The sequence below is a fragment of the Macrobrachium rosenbergii genome, chromosome 1 (genome assembly GCF_040412425.1).
Source record: "Macrobrachium rosenbergii isolate ZJJX-2024 chromosome 1, ASM4041242v1, whole genome shotgun sequence".
Taxonomy (NCBI): Eukaryota; Metazoa; Arthropoda; class Malacostraca; order Decapoda; family Palaemonidae; genus Macrobrachium; species Macrobrachium rosenbergii.
This window is the reverse complement of record NC_089741.1, coordinates 24053992-24070083: the sequence shown is the minus strand read 5'-3', so window position 1 is coordinate 24070083 and position 16092 is coordinate 24053992. Positions and strand designations below refer to the sequence as shown.

General features: G+C 49.3%; 2 protein-coding genes across 3 annotated transcripts in view; both read left to right on the top strand.

Moving 5' to 3' along the window:
* LOC136842054 (ankyrin repeat and BTB/POZ domain-containing protein 2) overlaps window positions 1–16092 on the top strand; it is a 503426-nt gene that overhangs the window by 74042 nt on the left and 413292 nt on the right. The window lies entirely within an intron of this gene.
* LOC136839744 (dentin sialophosphoprotein-like) overlaps window positions 3316–16092 on the top strand; it is a 34338-nt gene continuing 21561 nt past the window's right edge. The window contains exons 1-2 of the mRNA XM_067106092.1: window positions 3316–3668; window positions 3796–3903. Coding sequence (XP_066962193.1) covers window positions 3316–3668; window positions 3796–3903 — 461 coding nt within the window. The remainder of the gene's footprint in view (window positions 3669–3795; window positions 3904–16092) is intronic.

Here is a 16092-nt window from a genome sequence, read left to right as displayed (position 1 = left end):
CCCTTTTTTTTAACCCTTTTTGTATTTTGATAAATACAGTCTTGCTCATATACGTAACTGTGGCTTTTTAGTTTTCTGTCAAAGACAACTAATGTGACGGCTTTGTCTGTCCGTCCGCACATTTTCTGTCCGCCCTCAGATGTTAAAAATTACTGAGGCTAAAGGGCTGCAAATTGGTATGTTGTTCATCCACCCTCCAATCATCAAACAAACCAAATTGCAGCCCTCTAGCCTCAGTAGTTTTTATTTTATTCAAGGTTAAATTTAACCATAATCGTGCGTCTGGCAACGGTATAGGACAGGCCACCACCGTGGTTAAAGTTTCATGGGCCGCGGCTCATACAGCATTATACCTAGACCACCGAAAGATAGATCTATTTTCGGTGGCCGTGATTATACGCTGTACAGAAAACTCGCTTGCGCACAAGAAACTTCGGCGCATTTTTTACTTGTTACTTATTTCTGGTCTCAGTATATTGTTGCACCATACATTCAAATAAATGTTCATTGCTTTATCTTCCATGGATATATACGTGATGATGAAAAATAGGTCAAGGTTACAATTCAGGAAACTGAATAAACAGTATTCAAGGATTCCAGTTCTCTCCATTACGCCATATTGGCGAGCTCCGAGCGTTGAGGAAATGCTTCTTTGCCGTTTTGCGTTAATCGAAGTTTTTTTTACCGAGCTGGTGAGGAGGAACCCGACAAAGATTCTTTAAAAAAAGATAACATAAAAAAACTTGATTTCCCAGAGATGTCATTCGATGTAACTCCAGGGTGTTGAATGACTCGGTAATACGTTAACAGGGAAAAGAATCTCTCTCTCTCTCTCGCTACACACACCCAGAGGTATAGTGAATTGATTTCAAACGATATTTCTGGCTTGAATATATATATATATATATATATATATATATATATATATATATATATATATATATATATATATATATATATATATATATATATATAAAGATAAAATCCACGAAGGACCTAGCGTCGTAAAACCTCGCAGCACTCCAGTGTTTCCGTTTCCTTCGTGGATTTTATCTTTATTTATATATTCATCACGTTCCATATTTTCGTGATTCAGTTATATATATATATATATATATATATATATATATATATATATATATATATATATATTTACACAGACACACACACACGCAGTGGCTGAAAGGTAGGATTCATTTATCCTTCTGACAATGGTTCAGAAACCTAGCGAGGGAAAGGAGAAATTCTTCATGCCATTTCCTGTTCATTTCTTTTTGGATTTCAGTGGAATTCATATCTAGTAATAGCTGGCTATCGAGAACTTAGTTGGTATGTATGTACGTGTGTGTATATATATATATATATATATATATATATATATATATTAAATACACACACACACACACACACACATATATATATATATATATATATATATATATATATATATATATATATATATATATATATATATATATATATATATATATATATATGATGTAAATCCACATGTGATACTTGTTTTGTGAACAGCACTCACTAGAATCTGTAGCTGACCACGTTTGCATTCATTTTGCCATGTTTCTGTTTGGTTGGTCTATGTGAAGTTGGTTTGATTTTGGTGTCATTTAAGCCGCTTGGTTGAAATTAATGCAGCGTGTTCAAAAACACAAATAACTCAAAGGTCAAAATAACGAAATGAAGTTAACTAAAAAAAGACTAATGAATTCGGGAAATACTTTCTTTACCGTCAAATTCTGGAAGGTTAAAAACAAAAAGGCTAAGTGCATCTCACCTTTTGACTTCCAGCACACTTCGCTATAATTGAATATGCATACCAAAAAAATAATATGTTTTTTGTGTTATCTAGTATGATGCTGTCCTTGCCCAGAATTCGTAATTAAAACATAGGGAAAATTATTAAAAAATAATGACACTATGGAGAACTTGATTAGGGTTACCTTTCATCGGTCTCAGTACCCGGTTACTTTTCATGGTAGGGTAAAGATTTTCATGTCATTTTGAAGAAGGACAGTCACAATTTTAATACTCAAAAATGCAAATTTTAATATTCAAAAAGGCAAAATAACCAAAATGAAAAGTCAAATTGATATCTCTGCCTAGCAAAAAATTAGAAAATTAATTTATATATTTTGACGTAGGAAGAGTATTCGTAAATCATAGCGTAATATATATCCATATATACACATACATATACACCCATGCATATATACATATGTATATGTGTATATGTATATTTATATACATATACACCCATACATATATGTATGTGTATATGTATATTTATATACACATACATATATATATAATATATATATATATATATATATATATATATATATATATATATATATAACATAGAATTAAACTTTAGTATTTTTATTCATCATTATATTAGCAAATATCACATAAAATATATATGTCTAACCCAAAGAACATGATAATCGCTAAGTAAATGCATGCCGTTAACCTAGTGGTCGCCTTCGAAACTAAATTATTATTTCAAAAACCGAAGCTGCTTCGACCTCCACCTTTTATTTGATATTATGGAACAAGAAGGGATAGAGAGGACGTGAAGCAGCATAATGGGGAAAGCACGGGAGCAGACCCATCAGTCCTTTTAGCGAACGGTTGTAGCCCCTCTTGGCCTGAGTTGGTCTCTCCTGGGTCTGCTTCGATTATAAAACACCCCGCAGGGGAGTAGTGCCGTCAGTGCACCTCACGCCGTGCGCTGTATGCGTTACTTAAGGTTCATTGCAGCGTCCCTTCGGTCCCTAGCTGCAACCCCTTTCATTCCTTTTACTGTACCTCCATTCATATTCTCTTTCTTCCATCTTGCTATCCAACCTCTCTTAGCATTTGTTTCGTAGTGCGACTGCGAGGTTTTCCTCCTGTTACACCTTTCAAACCTTTCTACTCCCAATTTCCGTTTCAGCGCTGAATGACCTCATAGGTCCCAGCACTTTGCCTTTGGCCTAAAATTCTATATTCCATTTCCATTTCCGCGATTATAAAACATTGTGATCGGTGTAGAATCTCCGTTTATTGCATTATTACAGGTTAAATTGACGATTCTTGTGATACTCGTGGAAGTGGGAACCTCATGCTGTCAATGATTCTTTTGTGACAGTGATTTGCATGATGGTGCTGATTGTCGTGATAATAGTGAACCTCTGGATAATAGGAAATCTCATGTTATTGGAGATTCTTGTGAAAGTAGTGATTCTCTTGGTATTAGGAAATCTCTGTCATGGGGGAGACTCGTGAAAGTGGTGATTCTCTTTATATTAGGAAATGTTGTTATTGGAGTTTCTCGCGAAAGTAGTGATTCTTTTTGGTATTGGGGAATCTCATGTTATTGGAGATTCACGTGAAAATAGTGATTGTCTTGATAATAGGAAGTCTCATGTTATTGGAGGTTCTCGTGAAAGTAGTGATTCTCTTGATATTAGGAAATCTCATGTTATTGGAGAATCTCGTGAAAGTAGTGATTCTCTTGATATTAGGAAATTTCATGTTATTGGAGATTCTCGTGAAAGTAGTGATTCTCTTGATATTAGGAAATCTCATGTTATTGGAGATTCTCGTGAAAGTAGTGATTCTCTTGATATTAGGAAATCTGATGTTACTGGAGATTATTGTGAAAAGTTATTCTCCTAACATTCGGAAATTTCATGTCATAAGAGATTTTTGTGAAAGTATTGATTTTTTTTATAGTAGGAAATCTCATGTTACTGGAGAATCTCATGAAAATAGTGATTCTCTTAATATTAGGAAATCTCATGTTACCGGAGATTCTTATGAAAGTAGTGATTCTCTTGATAATGGCGAATCTCATGATGTTGGAGATTCTTTGGCTAATAGCCAGTCTCTTGAAAAACTGTAATTGTCTCGATAATATCAATTCGTGATGCTGGATTGACGTGATTGTAGTGATTCTCTTGGTAATAGCGATTCTTATGGGATCTGTATCATTTCCATATTAATTTTTATGACACTTTGTTAATCGCGTTAGTAGTGATGACAGCTGAATACCAAAATATATAATTTATTGATGAACTGGATGAAAGAGACGCCAGCCAACCCAAATTAGTCTGACATAGCCTAACTTTACGCCTAGGACATAGGCCTTCGTTTGAAGTCAAAGTTAAACGGAGTTGATGAAAGGGAGACTTTGTATATGCTAAAACAGGTCTTGTTATCGCCTACATATAGGGAGAAATGACACTGAAAGACAAATTTCCTTTTTTCATTTTTCTATCTCAGTCATTCTATTCGACTGGGTGGTACTTATAGTGCGGGGTTCCGGGTTGCATCCTGCCTCCTTAGGAGTCCATCACTTTTCTCACTATGTGCCACGCTCTTCTGCACGAGTCCTGGAGCCACTTCGGTATCTAGTTTTTCCAGGTTCCTTCTCAGGGATCTTGGGTTCGTGCCTAGTGTTGCTGTGATTATGGGTACAATTTCCACTGACATATTCCGTATCCTCCTTATTTCTATTTTCAGGTCTTGATACTTATCAATTTTTGTTTTTCTTTCTCTTCTACTCTGGTGTCTCGTGATATACTTTCTTCCCGATATTGTCAATCATTGTCTAATCTGGTCTATTGGCAAGTATCACCCTATCTGTTCTGATACCATAGTCCCAGAGGATCTTTGACTGATCGTTGTCTATCACTCCCTCAGGTTGGTGTTCGTACTACTTATTACTGCAAGCTAGCTGGTGTTATTATTATTATTATTATTATTATTATTATTATTATTATTATTATTATTTTATTATTATTATTATTATTATCATTATTATTATTATTATTATTATTATTATTATTATTATTATTATTATTATTATTATTATTCCGGAAAAAGACCTTCTTTGAAAAAAAGAAGTTTGAATTGAGGAATTTCAGTATAAACTTAACAGCATGCAGACGGCCAATCTTTTTAATGAATTATTATTATTATTATTATTATTATTATTATTATTATTATTATTATTATTCCTAAGAAATTCGCAATATCGTGAAAAACTGTTATGTAATAAAAACGCACACTTATATAGTAAATTGTATTAATATGCAAAAGATAAAACAAGACTTTCGAACACCTGAACGTGTTCGAAGATCTTTGTTTAATCTTTACGTGTTAAATACAAATTACCATATAATTGTGGATTATTATTATTATTATTATTTTTATTATTATTATTATTATTATTATTATTATTATTATTAGTTTTTCATTGGACGGGTGGGTACCGTTCTCAGCTAGCACTCTGCTGGCCCGAGTTCGATTCTCCGACCGGCCAATGAAGAATTAGAGGAATTTATTTCTGGTGATAGAAATTCATTTCTCGGTACAATGTTGTTCGGATTCCACAGTGAGTTGTAGTTCCCGTTGCTAAGCAACCAATTGGTTCTTAGCCACGTAAAATAAGTCTAATCCTTCGGGCCAGCCCTAGGAGAGCTGTTAATCAGCTCAGTGGTCTGGTTAAACTAAGGTGTACTTAACATTATTATTATTATTATTATTATTATTATTATTATTATTATTATTATTATTATAGTTGTTTTTGTTATCTGCGTAAATCGAAACCTTTTTATCGCGAAGAAGATAAGTAAAGAGAGAAGAAAAGGAAGGAGAATACCGGTAAGAGCAAGAACCGAAATAAAGCCATATCTGTATTAATAATATCAGTAGCACGGCTGTATAAGAGTAATATTAGCGAAAGTAAGCAGTGATAAAAGTAAGAGGAGAAAAAAGCAGTATATATACGTGATAGCAGGTAAAGATAGAGAATGCTGTAAGGAAGGTGAGATTGGGAATGACAGTAAAATGAACGGACGAGAATAACTGAAAGGAAGTATGTTTATTGAAGAAGAAGTATACCTTAGTTTCACCAGACCACTGAGCTGATTAACAGCTCTCCTAGAGAGGGCTGGCCCGAAGGATTAGACTTATTTTACGTGCCTAAGAACCAATTGGTTACCTAGCAACGGGACCTACAGCTTATTGTGGAATCCGAACCACATTATAGCGGGAAATGAATTTCTATCACCAGAAATAAATTCCTCTAACTCTTCATCAGCTGGCCGGGGAATCGAACTCCGGCCCAGCGATTGCCAGTCCGCAGCTCTACCGACTCACCCAACAAAGAGCTGTATGTTTATTGAAATCGCAGGAAGTTTGTGGGAGGAGAAGAAGCAAAGAAGGGGAATGAGAGGAAGTAGGGGTAAACTGAGGAAACGGAAGAATAGGATTACGTTTAAAAAGAAAATCTATATTGAAACAAATAAGAAAAGAAGGACTTTTGTAAAGAGAATGGGGACTAGAGGACAGGTGAGATGGGGGCGCCTTGTTTGGATGGCAGGGTTGGATCGAGGAAGGGAGTCTGATGGAAGAGGGTGGGGGAGGGATGGGGAGAGAAGGTCGGAAGGGCAGGGGAAGGGGACAGGAGGCCGGGAGGGGGGGGAGAGGAGTGAAGGCCGGGAAGGGAGGGGAGGGGAGAGAAGGCTCCCGGAGGGGGGGGGGGAGGGTGAGAGAAGGCGTTGGAAGGAGGAGGAGGGGGCAGAGAAGGCCGGGAAAGGAGGGGAGGAGCAGAGAAGACTGGGAGGAGGGTGAGAGAAGGCGCCGGGAGGTGAGGGGAGGCGTAGAGAAGGCCGGGAAAGGAGGAGGAGGGTGAGAGAGGCGTGGGGGAGGAGAGGGGAGGAAAGGGGAGGGGAGAGAAGGCCGGGAGGGGAGGGAAGGGTGAGAGAAGGCGCCGGGAGGTGAGGGGAGGGGTAGAGAAGGCCGGGAAGGGAGAGGAGGGTGAGAGAAGGCCGGGAGGTGAGGGTAGAGAAGGCGGGGAGGGGAGAAAAGGTCAGGAGGGCAGGGAGGGAGAGAAGGCTGGGAGGGAGGAGAGAAGACTGGGAAGGCAGGGAAGGGAAGAGAATCCGGGAGGAGGGGAAGTGGAGAGGGAGGTCGGGAGGGCAGGGAGGGAAGTGGAGAGGAGGTCGGGAGGGCAGGGGGAGGGGGAGAGAATCAGGGGGGGAGGGAAGTGGAGAGGAGGTCGGGAGGGCAGGGGAGGGGGAGAGAATCCGGGAGGGGAGGGGAAGTGGAGAGGAGGTCAGGAGGGCAGGGGAGGGGAGAGAATCAGGGGAGGAGGGGAAGTGGAGAGAAGGCCGGGAGGGCAGGGGAGGAGGCGAGAATACGGGAGTGGAGGGGAAGTGGGGAGAAGGTCGGGAGGGCATGGGAGGGGGGAGAGTATCCGGGAGGGAGGTCGGGAGGGCAGGGAGGGGAGAGAATCCGGGAGGGGACGGTAAGTGGAGAGGAGGTTGGGAGGACAGGGAAGGGGGAGAGAGTCCAGGAGGGGCGGGGAGGTGAGAGAAGGTCAGGAGGGCAGGGGAAGGGAGAGAATCCGGGAGGGGAGGGGTAGTGGAGAGAAGGTCGGAAGGGCAGGGGAAGGGGACAGGAGGCCGGGAGGAGGAGGAGGAGGGAGAGAAGGCCGGGAAGGGAGGGGAGGGTGAGAGAAGGCTCCCGGAGGTGAGGGGGGGGAGGGTGAGAGAAGGCGCCGGAAGGGGAGGGGAGGAGGGTGAGAGAAGGCGCCGGAAGGGGAGGGGAGGGGTAGAGAAGGCCCGGGAAAGGAGGGGAGGAGCAGAGAAGACGGAGGGAGGGTGAGAGAAGGCGCCGGGAGGGGGGGGAGGCGTAGAGAAGGCCAGGAAAGAGGGGAGGGGTGAGAGAGAGGCGGGGAGGTGGGGAGAGAAGAAGGGAGGAGATGGGGAGGAAGGGAGGGGAGAGAAGGCCGGGAGGTGAGGGTAGAGAAGGCGGGGGAGGGGAGAAAAGGTCAGGAGGGCAGGGGAGGGGGGGAGAAGGCTGGGAGGGGAGGAGAGAAGACTGGGAAGGCAGGGAAGGGGAAGAGAATCCGGGAGGGTAGGGGAAGTGGAGAGGAGGTCGGGAGGGCAGGGGAGGGGGAGAGAATCCGGGAGGGGAGGGGAAGTGGAGAGAAGGCCGGGAGGGCAGGGGAGGAGGCGAGAATACGGGAGTGGAGGGGAAGTGGGGAGAAGGTCGGGAGGGCATGGGAGGGGGAGAGAATCCTGGAGGGGTGGTCGGGAGGGCATGGGAGGGGGAGAAAATCCGGGAGGGGACGGTAAGTGGAGAGGAGGTTGGGAGGGCAGGGAAGGGGGAGAGAGTCCGGGAGGGGGGGAGGGGGAGATGAGAGAAGGTCGGGAGGGCAGGGGAAGGGAGAGAATCTGGGAGGGGAGGGAGTGGAGAGAAGGTCAGGGAGGTCAGGGGAAGGGGGAGAGAGTCCGGGAGGGCAGGGGGGAGGAGGAGAGAATCCGGGAGGGGGTGGGGTAGTGGAGAGAAGGTCAGGAGGGCAGGGGAGGGGAGAGAATCCGGGAGGAGGGGAAGAGGAGAGAAGGCTGGGAGGGCAGGGGAAGAGGAGAGAAGGCTGGGAGGGCAGGGGAGGAGAAAATCCGGGATGGCAGGGGGGTAGTGGAGAGAAGGTCGGGAGGGCAGGAGAGGGGGAGAGAATCCGGGAGGGGAGGGGAAGAGGAGAGAAGGTGGGGAGGGCAGGAGATGGGGAGGGAATCCGGGAGGGAGGGGAAGTGGAGAGAAGGTGGGGAGGGCAGGAGATGGGGAGGGAATCCGGGAGGGGAGGGGAAGTGGAGAGAAGGCTGGGAGGACAGGGAAGGGGGAGAGAATCCGGGAGGGGAGGGAAAGAGGAGAGAAGGTCGGGAGGGCAGGAGATGGGGAGGGAATCGGTGGGGGAGGGGTAGTGGAGAGAAGGTCGGGAGGGCAAGAGATGGGGGAGGGAATCCGGGAGGGGAGGGGAAGTGGAGAAGGCTGGGAGGACAGGAAGGGGAGAGAATCCGGGAGGGGGAGGGTAGTGGAGAGAAGGTCAGGGGACGGCAGGAGATGGGGAGGAATCCGGGAGGGAGGGTAAGTGGAGAGAAGGTCGGGAGGGCAGGAGATGGTGAGGGAATCCGGGAGGGGAGGGGTAGTGGAGAGAAGGTCGGGAGGGCAGGAGATGGGGAGGGAATCCGGGAGGGAGGGGAAGTGGAGAGAAGGTCGGGAGGGCAGGAGATGGGGAGGGAATCCGGGAGGGGAGGGGAAGTGGAGAGAGAAGGTCAGGGAGGGCAGGAGATGAGGAGGGAATCTGGGAGGGAGGGGAAGTGGAGAGAAGGTCGGGAGGGCAGGAGATGGGAGGAATCCGGGAGGGAGGGGAAGTGGAGAGAAGGTCAGGGGAGGGCAGGAGATGGGAGGGTATCCGGGAGGAGGGGAAGTGGAGAGAAGGTCGGAGGGCAGGAGATGGGGAGGGTATCCGGGAGGAGGGGAAGTGGAGAGAAGGTCGGGAGGGCAGGAGATGGGGAGGGTATCCGGGAGGGAGGGGAAGTGGAGAGAAGGTCGGGAGGGCAGGAGATGGGGAGGGAATCCGGGAGGGAGGGGAAGTGGAGAGAAGGTCGGGAGGGTATCTGGGAGGAGGGGGAAGTGGAGAGAAGGTCAGGAGGGCAGGAGATGGGGAGGGTATCCGGGAGGAGGGGAAGTGGAGAGAAGGTCGGGAGGGCAGGAGATGGGAGGAATCCGGGAGGGGGGGAAGTGGAGAAATGGTCGGGAGGGCAGGAGATGGGGAGGTATCCGCGAGGGAGGAAGTGGAGAGAAGGTCGGGAGGGCAGGAGATGGGGAGGGGAATCCGTGAGGGAGGGTAGTGGAGAGAAGGTCAGGAAGGCAGGAGATGGGGAGGGAATCCGGGAGGGGGGAAGTGGAGAGAAGGTCGGGAGGGCAGGAGATGAGGAGGGAATCCGGGAGAGGGGAAGTGGGAGAGAAGGTCGGGAGGGCAGGAGATGGGGAGGGAATCCGGGAGGGAGGAAGTGGAGAGAAGGTCGGGAGGGCAGGAGATGAGGAGGGAATCCGGGAGGGGAGGGGTAGTGGAGAGAAGGTCGGGAGGGCAGGAGATGAGGAGGGAATCCGGGAGGGAGGGGAAGTGGAGAGAAGGTCGGGAGGGCAGGAGATGGGGAGGGAATCCCGGGTGGAGGGTAGTGGAGAGAAGGTCGGGAGGGCAGGAGATGAGGAGGAATCCGGGGAGGGGAGGGGAAGTGGAGAGAAGGTCGGGAGGGCAGGAGATGGGGAGGGAATCCGAGGCAGGAAGGGGGTAGTGGAGAGAAGGTCGGAGGGCAGGGAGATGAGGAGGGAATCCGGGATGGGGGAGGGGAAGTGGAGGTCGGGAGGGAGAGAAGGTCGGGAGGGCAGGAGATGGGGAGGGAATCCGGGAGGGAAGGGGTAGTGGAGAGAAGGTCGGGCGGGCAGGAGATGAGGAGGGAATCCGGGGAGGAGGGGAAGTGGAGAGAAGGTCAGGAGGGCAGGAGATGGGGGGAATCCGGGGGGGAAGGGGTAGTGGAGAGAAGGTCGGGAGGGCAGGAGATGAGGAGGGAATCCGGGAGGGGAGGGGAAGTGGAGAGAAGGTCGGGAGGGCAGGAGATGGGGAGGGAATCCGGGAGGGAAGGGGTAGTGGAGAGAAGGTCGGGAGGGCAGGAGATGAGGAGGGAATCCGGGAGGGGGGAAGTGGAGGAGAAGGTCAGGAGGGCAGGAGATGGGGAGGGAAGATGGGGGGGAAGGGGCAGTGGAGAGAAGGTCAGGAGGGCAGGAGATGAGGAGGGAATCCAGGAGGGGAGGGGAAGTGGAGAGAAGGTCGGGAGGGCAGGAGATGAGGAGGGAATCCGGGAGGGAGGGAGAGGAAGGTGGAGGGAGAAGGTCCGGGAGGGCAGTGAGGAGATGAGGAGGGAATCCGGGAGGAAGGGTAGTGGAGAGAAGGTCAGGAGGGCAGGAGATGAGGAGGAATCCGGGAGGAGGGGAAGTGGAGAGAAGGTCGGGAGGGCAGGAGATGAGGAGGGAATCCGGGAGGGGAGGGGTAGTGGAGAGAAGGTCGGGAGGGCAGGAGATGGGGAGGGAATCCGGGAGGGGAGGGGTAGTGGAGAGAAGGTCGGGAGGGCAGGAGATGGGGAGGGAATCCGGGAGGAGGGTAGTGGAGAGAAGGTCGGGAGGGCAGGAGATGAGGAGGGAATCCGGGAGGGAGGGGGAAGTGGAGAGAAGGTCAGGAGGGCAGGAGATGGGGAGGGAATCCGAGAGGAAGGGGTAGTGGAGAGAAGGTCGGGAGGGGCAGGAGATGAGGAGGGAATCCGGGAGGGGAGGAAGTGGAGAGAAGGTCGGGAGGGCAGGGGAGGGGAGAGAATCCGGGAGTGGAGGGGAAGTGGAGAGAAGGTCGAGAGGGCAGGGGAGGGGGAGAGAATCCGGGAGTGGAGGGTATAGTGGAGAGAAGGTCAGGAGGGCAGGAGATGAGGAGGGAATCCGGGAGGGAGGGGAAGTGGAGAGAAGGTCAGGAGGGCAGGGGGGGGGGGAGAATCCGGGAGTGGAGGGGTAGTGGAGAGAAGGTAAGGGAAAAAGGGAGGGCAGGAGATGAGGAGGGAATCCGGGAGGGAGGGGAAGTGGAGAGAAGGTCGGGAGGGCAGGAGATGGGGAGGGAATCCGGGAGGGAAGGGGTAGTGGAGAGAAGGTCGGGAGGGCAGGAGATGAGGAGGGAATCCGGGAGGGAGGGGAAGTGGAGAGAAGGTCAGGGGAGGGGAGGGCAGGAGATGAGGAGGGAATGAGGAGGGGGAGGAGGGTAGTGGAGAGAAGGTCGGGAGGGCAGGAGATGGGGAGGGAATCCGGGAGGGGGGAGGGGTGGGGAGAGAAGGTCGGGGGAGGGCAGGAGATGGGGAGGGAATCCGGGAGGAGGGGGTAGTGGAGAGAAGGGAGGGGGAGGGCAGGAGATGAGGAGGGAATCCGGGAGGAGGAGGGGAAGTGGAGAGAAGGTCAGGAGGGCAGGAGATGGGGAGGGAATCCGAGAGGGAAGGGTAGTGGAGAGAAGGTCGGGAGGGCAGGAGATGAGGAGGAATCCGGGAGGAGGAAGCACATGAAGTGGAGAGAAGGTCGTGAGGGCAGGAGATGGGGAGAGAATCCGGGAGGGGAGGGGAAGTGGAGAGAAGGTCGGGAGGGCAGGAGATGAGGAGGGAATCCGGGAGGGGAGGGGAAGTGGAGAGAAGGTCGGGAGGGCAGGAGATGAGGAGGGAATCCGGGAGGGGAGGGGAAGTGGAGAGAAGGTCGAGAGGGCAGGGGAGGGGGAGAGGAGAGGGAGAGAAGGCCTGGAGGGCAGGGGAGGGGTAGAGAAGGCTGGGAGTGGAGGGGGAGAGAAGGCGCCGGGAGGGGAGGGAAGGGGTCGAGAGGGCCGGGAAGGGAGAGGAGGGTGAGAGAATGCGGCGAGGGCAGGAGAGGGGGAGACGATCTGGGAGGGGAGGCGAAGTGGAGAGAAGGTCGGGAGGGCAGGGGACGGTAGAGAAGGCCGGGAGGGGAGGGGAGAGGGAGAGAAGGCCCGGAAGGGCAGGGGAGGGGGAGAGAATCCGGGAAGAGAGTGGAAGTGTTGAGAAAGTTGGGAGGGCAGCGGAGGGGGAGGGAATCCGGGAGGGGAGGGAAAGTGGAGAGAAGGCTGGGAGGGCAGGGGAGGGAGAGGGAATCTGGAAGGGGAAGTGGAGAGAAGGTCTGGAGGGGAGGGGAGGGGGAGAGAAGGCCGGGAGGCGAGGGGAGAGGGAGAGAAGGCCGGGAGAGCAGGGGAGGGGTAGAGAATGCGCTGGGGGAGGAGGGGAGAGAAGGCGCTGGGAGGGGAGGGAAAGGGTCGAGAAGGCTGGGAAGGGAGAGGAGGGTGAGATAAGGCGGGGAGGGCAGGGGAGGGGGAGACGATCCGGGAGGGGAGGCGAAGTGGAGAGAAGGTCGTGAGGGCAGGGGACGGTAGAGAAGAAGGCGCCGAGAGGAAAGGGGAGGGTGAGAGAAGGCAGGGAGGTGGGGGTAGAGAAGTTGGGGAGGGCAGGGGAGGGGGAGAGAATGCCGGAAGGGGAGGGGAAGGGTAGAGAAGGCCGGGAAGGGAAGGGAGGGTGAGAGAAGGCCAGGAAGGGAGGAGGTGAGAGAAGGCCGGGAGGTGTGGGTAGAGAAGGTGGGGAGGGGAAGGGGAGGGTGAGAGAAGGGTGGGAGGGCAGGGAGGGGTGAGAGAATCCGAGAGGGGAGGGGAAGTGGAGAGAAGGCCGGGAGGGGGAGAGAATCCGGGAGGGCAGGGGAAGTGGAGAGAAGGTCGGAAGGGCAGGAGAGGGGAGAGAATCCGGGAGGGAGGGGATGGGTAGACAAGGCCGGGAAGAGAGGGGAGGGTTAGAGAGAAGGCGGGAAGGGGAGGAGGAGAGAAGAATGGGAGGAGGGTGAGAGTATCTGAGAGGGGACGGGAAGTGGAGAGAAGGCTGGGAGGGCAGGGGAGGGGTGAGAATCTGGGAGGGAAGGAGAAGTGGATAGAAGGCTGGGAGGGCAGGGAAGGGGGAGAAAATCCGGGAGGGCAGGGGAAGTGGAGAGAAGGTCGGGAGGTGCAGGAGAGAGTGAGAGAATCCGTGAGGGGAGGGGAAGTGGAGAGAAGGTCGGGAGGTGCAGGAGAGGGTGAGAGAATCCGTGAGGGGAGGGGAAGTGGAGAGAAGGTCGGGAGGGCAGGGGAGGGGAGAGAATCTGGGAGGGAAGGGGAAGTGGATAGAAGGCCGTGAGGGCAGGGGAGGGGGAGAGAAGGCCGGGGGGCAGGGGAAGTGGAGAGAAGGCCGGGAGGGAGGGAAGGGGGGAGAAGGTCTTGAGGGCAGGGGAAGGGACACGGAGAGAAGGCCGTGAGGGCAGGGGAGGGGGAGAGAAGGCCGGAAGGGCAGGGGAGGGGAGAGAAGACCGGGAGGGCATGGGCGGGGAGACAAGACCGGGAGGGAATGGGGGAGAGGGAGAGAAGGCCGGGAGGGAGGGAGGAAGGGGAGTGAAGGTCATGGGAGGGCAGGGGAGGGGAAGAGAATCGGGATTGGAGGGGTAGGGAGGGGGAGAGAAGGCCGGAAGGGCAGGGGAGGGGAGAGAAGGCCGGGAGGGAGAGGGAAGGGGGAGAAGGTCTTGAGGGCAGGAAGGGACACGGAGAGAAGGCCGTGAGGGCAGGGGAGGGGGAGAGAAGGCCGGAAGGGCAGGGGAGGGGAGAGAAGACCGGGAGGGGCATGGGCGGGGGAGACAAGACCGGGAGGAAGGGGGAGAGAGAGAGAGGCCGGGAGGGAGGGAGGAAGGGGGAGTGAAGGTCGGGAGGGCAGGGAGGGGAAGAGAATCGGGATTGCAGGGGATAGGGGAGGGGGAGATGTAAGTGCTTATTGAGTGTGTCGGTGGCATGGGCGAGTCGTGATCGTCTTATTTGTCGAAGGTGTTTATAAACGTTCCTTACCCGTTCCCAATGGCCATCGTAATTGGACATCATTACGGGAGACAATTACAGGTTCATGACACGATTTACCGACATCACTCACATCGCGATAAAAGAAGGGAAAAAAGACGTTATAGATTCTTTTTCTCTTCTTCTTCATGCCGAGAAATGCGACTTTTCTTGCAGTTCTTGAACGTGAGGTTTTCACAAGAGGGTTGGAACATCTTCATTCTTGCATTGGATGAGGAAATTGTTGGTTTTGTCGAGGTTTTACTTTCTCTCTCTCTCTCTCTCTCTCTCTCTCTCTCTCTCTCTCTCTCTCTCTCTCTCTCTCTCACGATAAATATACTTGTATATATATGTGTGTGTATCTGTGTATGTATTGTGCGTCCAGTGCATTGCTAAAAATATTGTATCAGAAAATTAATTTTCTTCGCCAGATGCCGAAAACGAGCTTTGCTAAATTCTTCTACTTGGTATCTGTGCCTGTTCTTAGTGAATTGTTTTCCATTTGACTTTATGCTTTATCATTTTTTCATCTCCAAGAAATGTGTACATATACGTGTATATGTATTTGTGTACACACACACACACACACATATATATATATATATATATATATATATATATATATATATATATATATATATATATATATATATATATATATATATATATATATATATATATATATATATATATATATATATATATATATATATATATATATATTATTAAAGGACCTCATTCAAACTGGGTTTAGATACCATCGAGTTTGAATGAGGTCCTTTTAGTAATTCTACTAATGCACAGAACAATTGTGTATGTGATAAAGTTAATTATATATATATATATATATATATATATATATATATATATATATACATATACATACATACATACATACACACACACACTAAGAAATCGCAAAAAAATAATCGTGATTTTGTTTATTAGCTGAAGCCACAGGAAAAGCTTGAAAAGAAACGACAGAGGAGTGCCAAGTACTTTCGTGTATTCAACACATCTTCGGGGCACGTCTTTGTGCCACGATGTGTTAAATATACGAAGGTACTTGGCACTGTCGTTTCTTTTCAAGATTTTCCTTTGGCTCACTTATTTATTTTACACACACACACACACACATATATATATATATATAATATATATATATATATATATATATATATATATATATATATATATGTATATATATACATACATTATATGTGTGTATGACTTTGTATGTGTTTGTGTCTGCGCGCGCATTTTTTGTTTTTTCATAATTATAGCACGTAGAATTTCAATTTTTTCTCAGTGGTTGCAACGCACTTAGAAATTGTTGTATGGAAATTCTCCACAGAAAAATTCACGGGCGACGCAAGTCATTGACTTTAAGAGTTGAAGGGGATATGTTGGAGAACTGAAAATATTTATCATGAAGTAAATGTCTAAGAAATAATGAAGTCAGTCAGTCGGTCAGTTAATTTTTTAGAAAGACATCTCTCTTCCACTTGATATTAACTGGACGACAAAAGGCCTTCCTTCCTGTACAGGTGTACGAAGCGGCTAGTGTAATGGAGATTTTCTGCATTGAGGATTCATCCAAGATTCAGAGTTTTAAATGTGTGGGAGTGACCATTGTTTTACTTTCAATGTCCCACCAGCTGTTAGAGGAAACAGTTTATTGATAGTATGTATAAGTTATTCCCAATGTGAATTCGATAGTATTGGGCTATTTGTGGCCTAATATTTTTGTGTTTGCATATATTTTATACATATAATTTATATATATATAATATACACACTATATA